We start from the raw sequence: 19,787 nt of genomic DNA, 5'->3' as shown, positions 1-19,787 counted from the left end.
CTATATACGGTACCCTGCAACTTTCAATCTACACAGTGGCTAGATAAACCCTTAAACGTGCGAACAAATATTGCAAAACAAAATTAAAGTATGGCTCTCCGCCTATGGCTCCGCCCATACAAATACAAAAATACACATGATCAGAATATTTTGTATTATTAATATTAATTTATTATTATTAGACACAGTGCGCTACTACAATGCTAGCGTCGGTCCAACAAATTAGGTTCTACCCGGCCTGTGCCTGCTGCATCACAGGGCGCCGCGGGTAGGCCTACTCCATAATAGGCCTATCAATATTGGATCAATGGCAATTAGATGTCGATTGACAGGATAGCGGTCAACGGATTACTGTGTGACAACAATAGCTGACTGGAAGGTTACCTGTCGTCCCGTAGACGCTTGTTTTAAAGTGGGTAACATAGAAAAGAAAATTAATTTGCTGGCTGATGATACCACATGTTTCTTACAAGGGGGATTTAGAATTTCTCTTCAACATCCTTGATAAATTTGCTTCCTTTTCAGGTTGCAAAATCAATATGTCACTCGGACATTTTTTTTTGGGGGGGGGGGACACCCTGTATTTAGCAATACTGTCGATTTATGGGGCGATTATTTAGTGGTGTGCGCCCTTTACGATGGCGCGCTTTCAGAATACAGGCTGTCTTTAGCCCAAGGAATGCCAAATTTGTCGAATTCGACAGGTTTGCGGATATGTACTTTCACTTCGGTTCATGAGTTTAGCAATCATGTAACTGCACAAAATGCAGGTTTGCGTTGATCATGTTTTAAATGCCATGAGCTCAGCACAGGAAGTGGAATTAGCTTGAAGATGTTGTAATCTTGACATGTCATGACACTGACATGGGCATGGATGGTATTCGGGATGGTATTACATTACATGTAAGTAAAAATATATTCATGAAGGGGGCACTACACTAAATCCTTCCGCATTTGGTGTAAAGGGGGCACACCACTAAATAATCGTCCCATTGAAATACACGTGAAAACACATGAAAGTAAATTCGTTTTTCTACCCTTAGATGAGAAAATGTCGTATGGATTTTCTTAAAGTATAAAGTCTGAAATTTAATAAAAATTTATTTTTTTGTGACCAAGCCAGTCGAACTTTTGAGCTACGGGCACCTGAACAGCGCCCTCACGAATTTCAGGCGACAATTTCGCCTCCTTACCAGTTCCGCCTTGATATTATTCCGACAGCCTGTCACTAATTCACAATCGATTTGAAACATTTTTGAACAGATTTTTAATGTTGAGGTCTTACTCTATTCTTTTCATAAAAACAAGCACGATTCACTTAAATTTAGTACCCTCGAGAGGCTCATACATTTCGCTCAGGCGCTATTTTTAACCGGAACTATACAAGGTTACACCAAATGCGGAAGGATTTAGTGGTGTGCCCCCTTATAAGGAGAAATATTTATTTTGTTTCTCAATTTTTTTCAATTTTTTGAAAGAATAGACAGTTTAAAGGAAAAGTATCAAATATTTTTCTTCTATGTGTCATAGTTACGTAATGAGAGCGTTTTCCCGAAAAATGGCAAATGCCGCTTTTGCCACATTTTAGCCAAAAAAGCACGTTAATCTCGCATTAGGTCTATACCCAAAACATGTGTTGTAGGCCTACCTAGTTTTACCGCTAAATGCTCAATTTTTCTTTAAATGAAAGAAAGTCACGTTAATAATTAATTGCAAGGGTCTAGTAGCTAAAACTGTGTAATAATTACCCCCCCCTCATAAAAAACAAGTTTGGGAGAGTTTAAGGACCCGTGCAGATTTATAACCTTCAAACCAAATCAATTAAAATCGCAGAAATCTTATTTTTTCACATATTTCGACATTTTGTTCAACTTTGAAGCCCCTAACGGAATTATATAAAGCACGATTTGCATCTTATTCGATTTAAAATTACACATTAACATCTGAACTATCAATTTAAATCGAAATTAACATAATTCAAACAAAAGCCGACTTTAATTTTGGCTGCATTTATCAAAAAGCCGAATATAGCCCCGGTTGAAAAAAGCGCCTTCAAGGGGGCACACCACTAAATAATCGTCCCATTGAAATACACGTGAAAACACAAGAAAGTAAATTCGTTTTTCTACCTTAGATGAGAAAATGTCGTATGGATTTTCTTAAAGTATAAAGTCTGAAATTTAATAAAAATTTAGTTTTTTGTGACCAAGCCAGTCGAACTTTTGAGCTACGGGCACCTGAACAGCGCCCTCACGAATTTCAGCCGACAATTTCGCCTCCTTACCAGTTCCGGCCTTGATATTATTCCGACAGCCTGTCACTAATTCACAATCGATTTGAAACATTTTTTGAACAGATTTTTAATGTTGAGGTCTTACTCTATTCTTTTCATAAAAACAAGCACGATTCACTTAAATTTAGTACCCTCGAGAGGCTCATACATTTCGCTCAGGCGCTATTTTTAACCGGAACTATACAAGGTTACACCAAATGCGGAAGGATTTAGTGGTGTGCCCCCTAAACACAGAGGAGTAAGATAAAACAGAGCGCGTACCACGTACCAGTCAAAGTCCCCGTGTATTGTATCATGCTACCAGTTCTCGCATATTCATGAGGGCCGATTGTTCGATCGCACCGTGTCAAACAATCACGCCAGCGCTGCGTGCCTTCGCGCGTTGCGTGCTTTCTTCTTCTTCTTCTTCTTCTTCGGTTGAGTCGGCATACTCAGACTAATTGCTGTATGTTCGCCAACTTTGCAAAGGTTTCAGAGGAATTGGACTGTCAGAGATACACGATTCTTACTAGATGTTTGTTCTGTTTTCGGAGTCTTCACTTTTCTTGGTTGCTTTGGTTTCAGTTTGGTTTGTCTTGGTTACTTCAGTTTCTTTGGTTTCTTCTTTGTTTGTTACTTCAGTTGCTTTGGTTTCTTTACTTGTCTTAATGGTTACTTCAGTTGCTTTGGTTTCTTCTTTGCTTGTTACTTCAGTTGCTTTGGTTTCTTTGCTTGTCTTGGTTACCGTACTTCAGTTTCTTTGGTTTCTTCTTTGCTTGTTACTTCAGTTGCTTTGGCTTCTTTGCTTGTTTTGGTTACTTCAGTTGCTTTGGTTTCTTTTTTGATTGTCTTAGTTACTTCAGTTGCTTTGGTTTCTGTTTGACTTGTCTTGGTTACTTCAGTTGCTTTGGTTTCTTCTTTGCTTGTTACTTCAGTTGCCTTGGTTTCTTTGCTTGTCTTGGTAACTTCAGTTTCTTTGGTTCCCAATTTGTACATTCTGCTTTTGAAGATGTCTAATGAATTGGCTTCCCTGGTTTCTGAGTCCAGACTGTTCCATTCCCGTGATGCTCTTGGGAAAAAGGAGTGTTTATACACATCCTTTGTTGGGTACATTTGATGAAGGTTTGTGCTACTTCTGTTCCGTGTTGCCACCCCTGTGGTCTCAGCCTTTTGAAGTGTTGTTCTGCCTTAATTCGACTAGCCCGTTGATGGTCTTGTACGTCATAGTCATTCTTGCTTTCTGCCTTCTGACTTCCAGGGACTCCCATTCCAAGTCCTTCAACATCTGAGTCACGCTACTCTTTTGTTTGAAGTCACCTTTGCAGAATCTGGCTGCCTTTCTCTGCACTCCCTCGACCCGATTGACATGTTCCTTTTTGAATGGATCCCATGCACAGCTACCATATTCAAGGATGGGTCTAACAAGTGTTTTGTACGCTGTTTCCTTTACTGCTAGGGGACAAAACCACAAGTTCCTCCTTAGTACTCCCAGCACTCTGTTTGCCTTGCTGACTGTCTTGTCTATGTGTACATCCCAACTGAGTTTATTGTCAAACTCCACTCCCAGATACGGATTTGATTGTACTTCCTCAAGTTGTTGGTTACAGAATTTGTAGCTCAGGTCTGGAGGTTGCTTTCTGTTTGTGAACTTCATGATGTAGCACTTGGATGCATTGAATTCCATGGCCCAGTTGCTCTGCCATTCTTCAAGGAGTTTGAGATCTGCCTGCAAAGTTGCTAGCTCCTCTTCTGTATTTCCAGATCTATATGCATATACCACACAATCGTCCGCAAACAGACGAGCTTTGTTGTGTAATTTGCTTGGTACATGTAGATCGTTGATATATGGTCATTTTCACGGTAAAGGGTGTAACTTTGGATTTTTAACATTTTGATCCGTAGTTTTCTAATAAAGCCACAGAATTCCATGATTTTTGGCCACATAAGTCATCTAGTTAGCAGCTACCTTGGGTAGCATAATCATCTTTGGGAGTTTACTGCGTTCAGTTTTAGCAGGCTTAAATGTACCTAATATTGCCATTTTGAAAAACTGTAAAAAACAGTAACATTTTTTGTAAAACCCTGTGTTTTCTTCAGTTAGTTCATGGATAATTTTTCTTATCCTGAAAGTACGGTCATATGTTCAGTAAACACTGCCACATTAGATTTAATTGTGAACAGCCCTGTATTTTTGAGAACCGGACTTCGATATTTGTCGTTTCGGAGGCTTCATTTTCTGTTAACAATTGTTAACAAACTTTGTGGGTATAGCTTTGGTTCATAATTCTTGGTTATTTCTTCACTTCTTCTTGATTCATAACAGTTGATATCTTAACTTGAAATGGGTAACAAAAATTAGTTGATTTGCAAGCTTTTAAAATTTTTATAAAATCTTGACTTCAAAGAGCCGATTTTCCGTTAACTTTTTGAAGCCTCCGAAACAAACTGTTCAGCAAGCTTGGGCAAATATAAATAAAAGAGCTCATCCAATCTATTTATCAAAATGTAGCAAAGTAGATCCTCAAGTCACTTGTTTTTAAATCATGGAGATATATATCACCGTTTGAAAATGGGACCCAATACAAACTTTCCGTTAACAATTGAAGCCTCCGAAACAAATGAAGCCTCCGAAACAACAGTAAACTTAATTATCATCTATGCATATCTAAATTGGTATGTTCCATATTGATATCTGCATTGTAATTGTTGCATGATATGTGCAGAATGTCATAAATTTAAAAAAAAATTGATATTATGGTTAATGCTTGAAAAATATACTGATATCCAAGAAAGCCCGTTTCGGAGGCTTCACATGCAAATAACACCATACTTAACAAATGGGTGAAAAAATTATCATGTTATAAATCTGCAATATCTGCCGTATAGAATCATTGATTCAATACACACAAGAAAATAACAGCTTAGATGATCCCAACAGTGTTGTTTTCAAAAAAACTACTTCTGCCATGTTTAACCATTGTAAACATGAAGCCTCCGAAACAAAAAAAAAAATGACTTGCTGTGATAATTTAATTTTTGTCACAACTGAAATTCAATACTTAGAAGCAAAGCATGAAAATTGGTAATTGTGATATTTTTTACCTATTTTTTCATGTCAACTTGTAGTAGTTAGCCAAATATTTTACTTTTATGATCACCTGTGTTGTTAACTGAAGCCTCCGTAACACAAATCGCTTGAATTGCCAATTCTAAAAAAATAAATCCAATTTCTGTGAAACTTGGCTGGGAGGTTCCTTTCATCAAGTAGTATTTGTACATGAAGTTAGACATTTAAATTATTTTAGGAACCCAATTAATACTTAAAAAATATGTTTAAGGTTGGGAAATTTCCATTGCAAATGACCCTTGATGTTAAAAATTTTCAAAATTGCAATTACAAACATAGCAAAACATGGTATAAAATTTAACTTATATCTGTTGACTTACTTTGGAATGGGATTTCACATGTATTCCAGCTTTCATGTCATAATTTTCTGAGCTTATGTAAAATACATTTTTTCTTAGTTTTTAACCAAAATGTTATGGACATGTCAAATTTTTATCAGAAATCAAAAGGTTTAAGCCTTGAATCACTATTTTACTGGAATTTAAGTTGCTTCTATGCATGATTACAGTAAACAGAAACATATTTAAGTGGTTTGAAATTTTGACCCTAAAAATCAAAAGTTACACCCTTTACCGTGAAAATGACCATATATGAGGAACTGTAGTGGGCCTATAACCGTGCCTTGTGGTACACTGGATGTAACTCTCTTTGGTCTTGATTCAGCACCATTGCACACTACTTTCTGAGTGCGTTCAGTTAGAAAGTGTCTGATCCACTGCAAGATCCACTGCGATTACGCGATAGACCATAAAAATATGCGGTTATTGCGTAGCAGTCTCACCTGTCGCATTTCATGGAACAATCGGCCCTCATTATCGGATGAGGCGGAGACTTTGACTGGTGGTACGCGCTCTGTTTTATCTTACTCACTCTGGGTGTAAACTTGTATAGTCCCAGTAAAAAAATAGCGCCGGGCGAAATATATCAGCCTCTAGAGGGTACTGAATTTAAGTGAATCGTGCTTGTTTTTATGAAAAGAATAGAGTAGCAGTAGGACCTCAACATATAAAAATCTGTTCCAAAAATGTTTCAAATCGATTGTGAATTAGTGACAGGCTGTCGGAATAATATCAAGGCCGGAACCCCGGGCCAGCACTGGTAAAGAGGCGAAATTATCGGCTGAAATTCGTGAGGGCGCTGTTCAGGTGCCCGTAGCTCAAAAGCTCGACTGAAGGGACCCCCCAAAAATAAATTTTTATTAAATTTCAGACTTTATACTTTTAGAAAATCCATGTAGTTTCTCAACTTTAGGCAAAAGGGTAGAAAAACAAATTTACTTTCTTGTGTTTTCACGTGTATTTCAATGGGACGATTAGTTAGTGGTGTGCCCCCTGAATACAATAAAATAAGCTTACACTTATAATTTACACACTAGTACGAGGAACCCATACCGTAGTAGCTCTGCACAACGCAGCACCAATACGAAAATGTCATACCGATAAATGATGTGTCTGTTTTGCCCGTTATTTAAGTTTGTGTTGCGAACTAATTTACACACACTGACACAGTCACACTTAAAGGGGCACTTCGTGATCCACAGCCTCATCCCCCACTTTTCTCAAAAAAAGTTGAGATTTTTATATCACTGGAAACCTCTGGCTACATAATGTTTATGTACAAAATATTTCTTGCAGATTAATTCGTTTAGCAAAGATATCGTGAAATTTGAATTTCGTTCTGGTGCACCAGAACGAAATTACAACGTATTGTCTATGGAGCAGTGTAATACACATAATCATGCATAACTCGCAAACGCAATATCGGAATCAACTGAAATTTTGGGAATATATGCTTTTTTCGTGGATATGTACTGAAAAATCTCATAAAAAGAGGATGCTAGGATCACGAAATACTCCTTTAAAAGGGCATTTTGTGATCCACAGCTTCATCCCCCCACATTTCTCAAAAAAGTTGAGATTTTTATACCACTGGAATCCTCTGGCTACATAACTAGTCATAGTGTTTATGTCCCGGATCAATATAAACCATCCGCATCCCTTAATTGTTCTGACTACAGAAGATGACATATCAAACCAGTCTCATTCCCATCCATCAGCCAGCCATGTTGTCTGCAATCACTGTTAGTAAAATTGGTACACTACTATTGCTGTATTTGGTACAAGGCATCCCCTATGGATTTCAGGTAAGCACTTTTGCACTTAATTCTGAGTTTCCTGTCACATATTTTCATCAAAACCCTATAAAACTCTATATCACTGTCAAGCTTAGAGTACGGTACCAGGAATACACACATACAAACAATTGGTCAATATACAGTATGCCGCAAATGTCATAGGGTGGAAAAGTTAAATTTTGGTTCAAAAAGTATAAGTAGGTATGCCAGGTGAATTTAAATTTGCCATCAAACTGCATCATTTTATATATCAAATTAAAGCTCTTCTTGAGTAAAGAAAGCCAAAACTAAAAACCTTTTTGTCATAGCACTTTCTGTGGCAAAGTTACATCTTTTCAAAGATCGACTTTCATCAAAAAGATTCTAGCAAAATTCCCCAAAACAGCATTACGGGGGCGTTTCTAGATCTTAGTCTCATGATGATAGCAGCTTTTTTTAATGGAACTGCTATCAAAATCCCTCTAAAATTCCATGTGTGAGTGTCTCATCACCATAAAAATCATATATTTGGGTCAAGTGAAGTATAGAAAACATATTTATGTAGGTTTCCTTGACCGACCTGTTCTTGAAAAAAATTGAAATTTCTATGTAAATATGTATTGTGTTTGGTCCCCGGTCTAGGCGAATTTCGCTGACTAGCAAATGTGTTATCTGTTAACTAAGGTTTGCCTGGCATACCTAATATAAGATTTTGTTCCTCTCTTATTTACTAGTTAACGTAAAAACTTTTTCTGCTAAAACCTTTTTAGATGTGCTAATAACAATGTAGGCTTTCAAAAAAACCAGTATGTAATGATGAGTTATGTTGCCTTACTGAGATACAGGGTGTTCAAAAGTTGTACATAATTTTTATGATTTTTATAACATTATCAATCAAAATGTTTTTTCCTCCAGGCCTTACACAAAAACCAGTGGCATATTTGAATTCCTCATCAAATTTCAATCAAGAAAATGCTAACTTTTACAGCAGTAGGGTAACCCCTTCAAGAAATATGATAGTCAGAACATTTTGGAGCATTTAAATAAATACCTAGTACAGTAACGTATAGGAAAAGTCTAGAACCCATAACACAGAATGCTGCACACTTGCAACAAATTAACTTTACTTGGAGTATAACTGGTCACACTTTAAACTAGACAGAAATGCCAAAACAATGGTACATAATCCATCTCAATACCTTGCTGGGTTATGAAGTCCGGGGGGGGGCACTCACATTTCCCAGCTATACAGGTATGTGTGCAAGCGACGACCCCCTTTTTTCAGAGCAGCTGGCCGTTCCTTAGACCCTCTGAATTCATTGTTTGCCCGCTCTGAAGCCCCGAAATTTTTCTAGCCGTTCCATAGACCATCTTGGTACATGGGAGAATGTTATTGCTGCCCCCTTATGGATCTACCATTACCGAGTGATGCTATTGTCAGTAGATAGCACTGGAGAATGATACTAATAGCACTGTAAATTGATGCTATCTTCAGTAGATAGCATTGAATGGCATTGCAGAGTGGTGCTATCTTCAGTAGATAGCATTTCAGAGTGGTGCTATCTTTAGTAGATCTTCGGTAGATAGCATTGCAGTGTGGTGCTATCTTCAGTAGATAACATTACAGAGTGGTCTATCTTCAGTAGATAGCATTGCAGAGTGGTGCTCTCTTCAGGAGATAGCATTGCAGAGTGATCTATCTTCGGTAGATAGCATTGCAGAGTGGTGCTATCTTCAGTAGATAACATTACAGAGTGGTCTATCTTCAGTAGATAGCATTGCAGAGTGATGCTATCTTCAGGAGATAGCATTGCAGAGTGGTGCTATCTTCAGTAGATAACATTACAGAGTGGTCTATCTTCAGGAGATAGCATTGCAGAGTGGTGCTATCTTCAGTAGATAACATTACAGAGTGGTCTATCTTCAGTAGATAGCATTGCAGAGTGGTGCTATCTTCAGTAGATAACATTACAGAGTGGTCTATCTTCAGTAGATAGCATTGCAGAGTGATAATATCTTCAGTTGGTCAAACCAGGAATGATTTGTTTAGGAGTCTGTAGCCTAATGCCAAAACTTGTAATATTAAAACTTGTCCTTTTCCATCTTGCAGTCTCGTTTTCTGCCGATCTACCTGAGGACTCAGGGCATGTCTTTAACCAACCTTGGCTTCTTCAAGATTCTACTTATCCCATGGGCTCTCAAAGTATTCTGGGCGCCTCTAATAGACAACTACGCATCCAAACGCTTCTGGCTTCTTGCAAGTCTTGGTTGCTTAGCAACATCATGCGCCATGGCAACCGCCATCACTCCGGATCATACAACATCATTATGCATCATCGTGTTTTGTCTAAATTTATTCGCGTCTACCCAAGATATTGCAGTTGATGGCATCGCGATTCAGATTTTAACTCCGGAAGAACTTGGTGCTGGTAATACTGTTCAAGTCGTTGGGTATAAAATTGGTGCAATTTTTGGTGGTGGAGTATTAGTGTGGTTGATTGAGTATACAGGGTGGTCAGGACTGTTCGTCATATTAGCAGCATTTTATGTTGTCACCCTTTTGGCCTCAATGCAGATAAAACAATTAGATGTTGAGCCAAACATCACAAAATCAGATCTGACATTAAAAGCTGATAAAGAGACAGTGGATACTTTTGATGATCTTGGACTTGATGGACTCAATAATGATGCAAAATTGCATGATTATCAGTTACGAAGCAGAACTAAACTTGAGAGAAAAATATTAAATGAAAGTAAAGAAATTGTAAGGGCACAAGAAATGGTAAAGAAAACTACTACAGAGACTAAACTGAAAGCTGAAAACATTGATGACAATATCTATGATGATCTACAGAACACTAGGAATTATCAGTTGAGGAAAAGGGCTAAGGGTGGAAGAAAATATTCAGATGAAGATGATGAAATTGAAAACGCACAAGAAATTATGAAGAAAACTAATACAGAGGCTAAATTTAAAGCTGAAAACAGGTATGATGATACATATGATGAATTGCATGAAAACTGTGACTCAGAAAGGACTATAGAATTCCATGATTATCAGTTGAGAAAAAGGACTGATCTTGAGAGAAAACGTTCAGATGAATGTGATGTAATTGAGGGAACACAAGAAATGATGTGCCCTGTATGCAAGACCAATGGAATAACTATGTGTAGCTGTAAGGACTTTGGAATGCCGCCTTCCAGATTTTCTTCACTTTTGCCTCTATGGGTTACCAATATACTAAGCATACCATATTCTTTGTGGACTATTTGCTATGTGGTCTTCTATAAACTAGGTAAGATATGGAGGCCTACATTGACAGAAACTATAGGTACAATAAATTATATGTCTGTGAGGTTGCAAAGATTTTAAAAACCAAAGCAGAATGCATTTTTTTTCACCTCAAACTCACCAAACTAAGCTTGAGATGCTGCGAACATACATTCTTACAGGTAATGCAATATATGGCTATGTTTTCAATTAAAGATATGTCACCCATACGCAAGCTGTGGTTTATTCTCCAAGTATATGCACACACTGTTCTTAAAATAATCATCAGAGGGTGTACAGTGTATAACGAGAGTGGCGAAACCGATTCTAAACTGCACCAATTGTTTCACTAATAAAAAATAAGCGCACAATTCTTTCAACAAATGCTTTTCAAATATATTGGGGGCAGCTCTGAGACATATTTTTTTTGGGTGCATTATCTGTATGGTTGTCCCAAAAGGTCACTATGTGGCTCAGAGATCAAGGGTTATTAATTATGGGGTCACTCACAGATTTCTTCTCTTTTTGTGTCTATAGGTGAGCAAGGAGCTGTAGGTATGTTTCCACTCTTCCTGGTGGATCATGGGATATCTGCTACTGATGTCACGATGTGGACAGGAGTCATAGGTCAAGGGTTATCAATTACAGGGTCGCTTTTTGGTGGATGGTTGTTGACCAGCAAACGGTAAGTTGAATTTGAAAGTGAAGATTATATATTTTAAGGTATCTACATTGTGTACCTCAAAAATATGATAATTTTTATAATCAAAGGAAAAAAAATATAACTAGGGCTCTCTTTGGTTACCCGACTCATGGGTCAGTACTCAGTAGAATGCAGAATAATTACCAGGCTTTGAGTTTTGAGGAGTGTGAGTGCGAGTGCGGAGGCTTAAATGATCATAAGTAGTGCGATTTATCACACTCCTTAATCTTTTTACATCACATTTAAGCATTATCACACTCCACTCCTCATTCACAAAATAGCACTCCTCACAAATTTGAGGAGTGCTATTTATCACACTCCTCAAGTTTTTAAAACTCAAAGCCTGAATTATTCAATACAAAGATATTTATCCCATCCAATTTTGGCATCTACAACCAAAGAAATGGTGATTTACAAAGTAGAGAAAACCGTAGTTGGTCCACTGTGATATGTCTTGAATTGTCACTAAACAAAAGTTCTAAAACAATAAGAATTCTGATAAAATTGGTTGACATGATGCTACACACCACCAAAATAAAATCTTTTTTGACATGCCTTTTCTTCTAAATTCTAGTCAAAAACATTATTCATGGAACATTTTTGATGCACTTTTTATCACCTGAATCTTTAATTTCCAACTTTTCTCGGAAGATATTTTAATCTTCCCAGAATACTTTGCAACATGATACATCACCTTGCTTCATCAAATGACACTCCCATTACATTTGTACAGATTTCTGTTGTTTTCATTTTGAGAATAAACTGGCTAAAAATAAGTTAAGAAATAAACATATTTTGCAAGATCTGATGACTGTGCTCTCTTCATTTGATGTACATTTTGTCACTATCGGCCCATGTTGTACTTCTTACATGTAGGGTCTGTGGGATAACAAATCAGCACAGAAAATTAAATTGGCACAAGATATCTTCTCTGAACTTTTCTGTTTTCTGTAGAGACCCTCTCAGTGCTTGAAATAAGGTGGAACCTAGGGTGAAAAGTCAGATAAAATGACTTCAGACCAGGTGATTTGCTATACTCTGCAGGCCCTTGAAATTTTGTCACCAAAGTCAGTAAGACGGACTCAATGCTGACTGCAACATTTATGGAAATATTGGGTTCCCCGATTGGGTTCCAGTAATTAGGTCATGGTTCAACTACTAGTAATTATGCAAGAACATAAATTAAATTAATTTCTCTTTGATTATACACAAAAGGTAATGAAAAAAATAAACAAACACATGTTTTTTATGATTATTCTTTCATATTGACAATCATTAGGGGGCCTATATTCATATTTAATTGTTTGGTTTTTTGTCTCCTATTTCTTCCAGGCTATCACCTCTACAGGTTCTACCAGTATTATTTGGACTAAGATTAATACCTATGTCATTGGAAACTATCCTGATAGGTCTTAGTGGATACTCAAGTCTATCATCATATGGTAAGTACAGGATACTCATGTGTGCTCTGGGGTAGGGTTGGTGGGGAGCCTATATCACTGGAAACCATCTTGATTAGGTCTCAGTGGATAGTTAAGTCTATCATCATATGGTAAGTACAGGATACTCATGTGTGCTCTGGGGTGTGGTTGGTGGGGAGCCTATATCACTGGAAACCATCTTTATTAGGTCTTGGTGGATAGTTAAGTCTGTCATATATGGTAGGTACACGATACTCTTTTGTGAAATAATTATGTGTACTCTGGGGTGGGGGTAGTTGGAGCCTATATAATTGTTCTTAGTGGATATTCAAGTCTAATAGCAACATGGAAGGTTAGTTTCATCATTTCAAATTTTATTAGAAACCAATCTTGGTAGTTATCAGTGGATACTCAAGTCTATATCATCATATGGTAGGTACAACTAGGATACTCAGTAGAAGTGCAATAATTATGTGTACTCTGGGTGGGGTTGTTGTGAGCTAGGCCTATATCATTGGAAACCATCTTGGTTAGGTCTCCGCGGATACTCAAGTGTATCATCATAATCATGGTAGTACAGGATACTCTTTAGAGGTGCATAATTATGTGTACTCTAGTGTAGTTGCTGTAAAAATAGCATCTTGCATTTTGGACAGAATGACTCAAAATACAACTTATTGAGTCACCCTGTATTGACACATTGAGGGGTATAATAGTGCAAGGTCCTATCTATAGTAGTTGAGCAGCGTTCGAAATAGGGCCGCTCAGCCGGCCATTGGCCTGTAACTTTTTGGCCTGGCCGGTAACTTTTCTGACTGGCATCACTTTGACGGCCTGGCTGGCCGGTAACTTTTTAAGGTCAAGCCCGGCTGGCCTGTAACTTTTTGAGGCATATTTCGAACACTGTAGCTGAGCTGCCCTACAGATATTTGACAATTTCTGCATTCTATATTGTACAAATCTAAACTAAAAATATGACACAGATGGGGCCTTTCTGCACTGAAGTGATAGGGGGGGGGGGCAGAAATTTGCATAAAATGTGTTATTTGTTTCAGTGGGATTTTCAGTAATGGTAATGGGGGTGACATGTCCCCAATGTTGCCATGTATGCTGGCAGCCCCGGGCTGGCAGCATGTCAAACTGTCTGTCCATTTACATGGCCCTCAGTAGGGTCCAAGAAGATTGACCCTTGCTCTGTGATGGGCTATTCCAGTTGAAATCCATACACCCCCTATGAAAGACATGACCTTAATCCACACCTTAATCGCTCACACAATGGGTGTGAATTCAAATGGAGCAAGGCTTATATTATTAACCAGGCACCCAGGCTTTTTTTAGCCCATGGTTGCCAAGTTTCGGCTCCTGGTGTGTCCAGTATTTTACATTACAAACTATAGGGCCAGGAGCCATCTTTGGGACCAGAAGCTCATTTTAGCTCCTGGTCCAGGCTTACTTTAGGCCTGAAATGGAGTCACCTGAATGATCCATGATGATACATGAATTGTTATTTTTGTTTATCACTGTTTTTTCTCATTCATATAGGTTTATGTATTGGGTCAATGTGTCTTCTACAACTGATTGGGGGCGCCATTACTACAGCTACATTCACGCTTATGATGCAGTGTTCCCAGAGTGCACCTGACCATATACAAGCCACACACTATACAGCACTTGCAACTCTGGAGGTGATGGGAAAGCTCTCCTTGATGGCTGTCATTGGCTTTGTTACCGATGCAGTTGGATATTTTGTTGTGTTTTGCTTATTCATCGGACTTTCTCTTTTGGTTTTTCCTTTACTGAAGATAAGAAAACAGCCTCAATATGGTAAAAGGGTGCCCTAATAAAGGCTAATATGGTAAAATGGTGCCCTGATATGGTAAAGGGATGCCTATAATATGGTAAAAGGGTGTCCTAATATGGTAAAATGGTGCCCTGATATGGTAAATGGGTGTCATAATATGGTAAAAGGGTATCATAATATGGTAAAAGGGTGTCATAATATGGTAAAAGGTGTCATAATATGGTAAAAGGGTGTCATAATATGGTAAAAGGGTGTCATAATATGGTAAAAGGTGCCCTAATATGGTAAAAGGGTGTCATAATATGGTAAAAGGGTGCCCTAATATGGTAAAATGGTGCCCTGCTATGGTAAAAGGGTGTCCTAATATGGTAAAAGGGTGTCATAATATGGTAAAATGGTGCCCTGATATGGTAAAAGGGTGTCCTAATATGGTAAAAGGGTGTCCTAATATGGTAAAATGGTGCCCTGCTATGGTAAAAGGGTGTCCTAATATGGTAAAAGGGTGTCATAATATGGTAAAATGGTGCCCTGCTATGGTAAAAGGGTGTCCTAATATGGTAAAAGGGTGTCCTAATATGGTAAATGGGTGTCCTAATATGGTAAAAGGGTGTCCTAATATGGTAAAAGGGTGTCCTAATATGGTAAAAGGGTGTCCTAATATGGTAAAAGGTGCCCTAATATGGTGAACACCTCTTAATATGCTAAAATGGTGTTCCTTTATGAGAAAAGGGTGGCCTAATAGGGGAAATGGGTGTCTTTAATGGTATGAGGTCCCCAATAATGGCAAAAATGGTGCTCTAATATGGTAAAAGGGTGCCCTAATATGGTAAAAGGGTGTATAATCTATAGCATTGCTTGCAATTTTATTTTTATATAACTATAATATATTTATTTTGTTGACATCAATGTATATATCAATGTCATCTCTTATTCGTGGTCTTTTTTAATTATCCAAAGGGTCATTAGTCGGAAAACCCAATAAAAATATAATGGACATTAATGATTAACCCTAACCCTACCCGTGGTTTTTTGGCTATCGGAAGGGAAAGAAAGAACGAAAAAGGAGAGAAGATGAAGAAGAAAGTCACTTGGCACCCCGGGATTCGAACCTCGGACCCCTCGCATGCCACTCAGAAGATCCCCGGCATGTAGCTACACAGGTGACGTTGGCCCGGTCAACGATTCCCTGGGTATATATGACTTGGTCTGATTGCGTCATCAAGTCCCGTGGAATGCATGCACGCAGAGTGGTTTTAATAGTGAGCTTTAGTGAGTCCTAGTTGGGTTAGGGTTAACGGTAAGGATTAATTTAATCCTTACCGTGACTCTAAACATTACCCTTTACCTATAACCTAAGTTCTAATCCTAACCCCAAGCCTAACCGGACTCTAATCCTAATTCTGACCTTTGCCTAACCATATCCCTAATGCTAACCCTAATGCTAATCAAAACCTAACCCTAATCTAATCTAAAATGTGCTCATCCACCACAAACTGGTCGAAAAGTCGGTATTTTCCATTTTGAGATACAATGAAAAACAGTAATGGATTTCTATGTAAAATATATGAAGAATTTGACCTTTGATGAACCATACACGTAACTTCACTTCCAGATGTCCGATGAAGCTTGTTGAGGTGTCATTTTAAAGCTGAAAATGCATTCTTTCAAAACCTGCAATAAACAGAAAATGACCTAGAGCCACCATCGAGGTGGATGGTCACAAATGCCCTTAACCCTAACCATTTGTGGACTAATGACCCTTCAGACTAAGGAACTGTTCCCAAATTAATGTGTATTCAGGTGTCTTTGCTTCAGGGTATTTGGTGAATTTTTTTTCAGGTTTCTTTGCGTCAGGGTATTTGGTGAATCATTTTTTTTTACATATTGCATTTTCTTTCTTTATAGGTGTAGTGCAATTCACCAGTGTTTCTAAAAGTTGCTTTTCCCTTTTACATAATTTGCATCCAAAGCAGTCGCATGCACATCTATGGATGAATTTTATGAAAATGTGACAGTTTTACACTTGGGAGGTTTTTGAGATGTGAAAGAGCATATTGTAATCTAGTGCTGAACCAGAATTATGTGGCTTGAGTCAAAGCAGGCTCCGATACATTTTTTATTTTTAATTGCCCGATCAGGCAAACTTAGGTCAACTTTTGCTTGCCCGATTATGCCCGAATACCTGTATTTGTGAAAGAAAACCATCAACAAGTTGCAGTATTGTAATAGCTAAAATTGCCTAAAATATTACAGTGTTATCATAATACTATGGATGAAATTTATCTTGTTTTCAGCTTGTTGTGCGAGTGCCAGGAAGTCATTGTGTAATCTCAGCCTCATGTTAGATACTGAATTTGCTGAGGAATCCAAAAACCTGACAATGTTTAATCCAATGGGGCATTGGGTTTTGAGATTGTTCATCAGGTGATTAATCCTCTCAAGTCTTGCTACTTGAATCGCCCATTCAGGCAACCCATTTGAAAGGCAAGTTTTGCATACAACTTTCTTGCACTAAAATAACATGACAAGATACCGTAAAAACTAGTAGTTAGCGTATGTACTTACTATCGAGCACTTTTAAAACATGCAAACATGAAGAGCCCCATCCACAAAAGTGTGAAGGGTTTTGAGCAAATCCATCGATACACATAGTTATATACATGTACGAACAAGTAAACCTGCAAATGTGTTTCTCAACCCCATTAACTCAGTTGGTAAAGTGTCAGACTTTGGTACAATTTCATGTTTTCAAAAGCGCTCGATAGTAAGCACATATGCGAACTATCAAGTTTTTACGGTATGTATTCAAGATAATGAATCATTCATGACAGAATTAGTCGTTTGTAGATACTTGCACGATATGACAGGCCTGGTATTAATCATATAATTGAGGGTTTCAACAGGTTTGCCATCAGACATGTATAATATCTGTGAAGCTTTCAGGATTAGTTCACGACTTCAGGATTAGAGGCAGTCTACATGCAGAACTTCCAATAGCATGATAGCTGTGTCCTGAAGAAGTCGGAGCTAAGTCTGACAAAACGGTGACAGCTTTACACTTGACAAACGGCAACCCCATTGAAACCATCAATCAGGCATGAGAATTTTTAGGCTTTTGCCTGAATTCAGGCAGTTTTGACAAATTTATGCATTTTTATTTTTTTCAGCCTGTGTTTGGCCTTAAGGCTGAATTCACCAGTTTTTCAGGCAGTCTTCAAAAAAGCCATTCATATGCCTGCTTAATTCTCTGTGTTATTATGATAATGATTGATTGAACATTATCTTGGGAGATTTTGGGGATGTGAAAGAGCATTATTGTATTCTAGTGCTGAACCAGAATTACATGGCTCGAGTCAAAAAATCCGCACAATGTATGAGCTATTTGGTGTTGTCTATCTCTAAAACCTAGCTACATAATAGAGCATGGAATCTATGGTGAACATTTTATATTACCTGACATACATGTAGGGTACAGAGTTAACATTCAGTTGAGGGCTCGGCGAAATACTTTAATTTTCAAAGAATGGACTTTCCAGTGACACAACAAAAATTGTGTCCATTTCCGAACATAATCAATTAATCTTCTAAAAAATGGGCAAAATGGAGATGAGGTGTTGTTTCACTGAGCCCTCATCATTGTATAATCGATACTGTGCGGTATGTCATTAGGTTTCACTCCCTGAAGAGAATTGATCAAAAATTGAATTCCCTCCATAGGTTGGTATCTGTCAATGAGTTGACAAGATCACTGGGCAATATGTAACACAAGTACCATATTCGTTCCAATAACCGCCCATGCCCCTATAAGCAAAATACTTCCAGTAAGCTTATTTGTTGAGTGACTTTACATGCATGCATGTGGGAAATTGAGCATCAAAAGTATCCAAAATGTGCACCAAAATTAAATTATGATGCTATTTCATAGTGGGCAGATGTATAGATATTAAAAATACTTCACAATAACCACCTGCAAATGCCTTTAAAAGGCCAAGTTTGAGGTGATTCTGACTCACATATTTACTCACAGTTAGTGCATCCTCAAAAAAATGGTGTAAATTTTGTGAGGGCGCACTAACTGTAGTAACTAAGTACTTTCAGACGGTGATTGATGACTAAAACAATGTAAAAAATAAGCGCCCACACAAAATTACTTTGTTAAGCGCCCTGTGCGCTTATTGGAATGAATATGGTAGGTCAATGAGTTGAATAAAAATGACCTTGTCTTTAATTATTTCCCAGGAGTGAGTTTTGCCCGAGGCAATTTGTGGTTTTTAAAATGTTGATCCCTCACTACAGAGTTATTACATTCGATTTGGTTGAAAAAGCAGGAGACATGATCAATTCTGTTCAGGCAGTAAAACCTAATGGTGTACTATTACTATAGGGTGAAATGAATGAGCTCTTCAAAGGGTATAATAAAACCTGTACAAAATACAGTTACTCAAAATGAATCTGGATTCTAGAACAAATTATAATAAACAAGTACTCAAAAGCCAATGTTTTGTTTGTGTTGTGAGTATTATTTATTGTGAGTATTCGGTGTACATGTACAAGAAACAAACCATTAGTATAAAATGGGCTCCTCTAGTTGAAATGAATTCACCGATCGCAGTCATCTCAAAACGAGGTTCTACCTGAAAAATGCGTGCTGTGTGTGCATACGCCTGTCAAACGCATGCTTTAATTATCACATACACGTTGCAAAATCCTTCTGACACGTTGCTAGAAAAGTGCAAGAAACAAAAATTCACATTTTGCGCATGCATGTGCAGGGAGAACCTCATTTTCGTAGAAAGTTGGCGGATGTGCACACCTTTAGAAGACATGCCCTAAATCACACACACAGGGTTGAAGATTTCAAATGGAGTCACATTCATTAATCCCATTTGAAATTCACACTCCTTGTGTGGAAGATTATGGTCATGTCTTCCATAGGGGGTGTATGGATTTCAACTGGAATAGCCCAATACAGAAGTAAATTGAGGGTTTAGTGCAAGAAATCTGCAATAGCTGCCAGGAGTCGGATGTGTACAATATAGGATGAAGAAATGTAAGTCCCAAAAAGTAGCTGGAGTTTCT

The 19,787-nt window shown here is 37.9% G+C and overlaps 1 protein-coding gene across 2 annotated transcripts; it reads left to right on the top strand.

Moving 5' to 3' along the window:
* Nucleotides 1–625: 625 nt before the first annotated feature.
* Nucleotides 626–19,216, top strand: LOC140139828 (major facilitator superfamily domain-containing protein 3-like). 2 transcript variants are annotated; one of them, XR_011857181.1, is made up of 6 exons: nt 626–903; nt 7,417–7,542; nt 9,623–10,808; nt 11,321–11,468; nt 12,819–13,038; nt 14,450–14,585. XR_011857181.1 is itself a non-coding variant. In XM_072161572.1 (6 exons), exons 1-6 carry the CDS (start codon nt 865–867, stop codon nt 14,746–14,748), a joined length of 1,908 nt encoding a protein of 635 aa, XP_072017673.1. In that variant the 5' UTR covers nt 630–864; the 3' UTR covers nt 14,749–19,216. The 2 variants fall into 2 exon arrangements, 1 of the variants encoding a protein (XP_072017673.1); XM_072161572.1 differs by having other exon boundaries at nt 630–903; nt 12,819–12,928; nt 14,450–19,216.
* Nucleotides 19,217–19,787: the final 571 nt, after the last annotated feature.

This window comes from Amphiura filiformis, chromosome 18 (assembly GCF_039555335.1).
Source record: "Amphiura filiformis chromosome 18, Afil_fr2py, whole genome shotgun sequence".
Classification (NCBI taxonomy): domain Eukaryota; kingdom Metazoa; phylum Echinodermata; class Ophiuroidea; order Amphilepidida; family Amphiuridae; genus Amphiura; species Amphiura filiformis.
The sequence above is the reverse complement of the archived record's forward strand: the minus strand, read 5'-3'. Positions and strand labels throughout refer to the sequence as shown.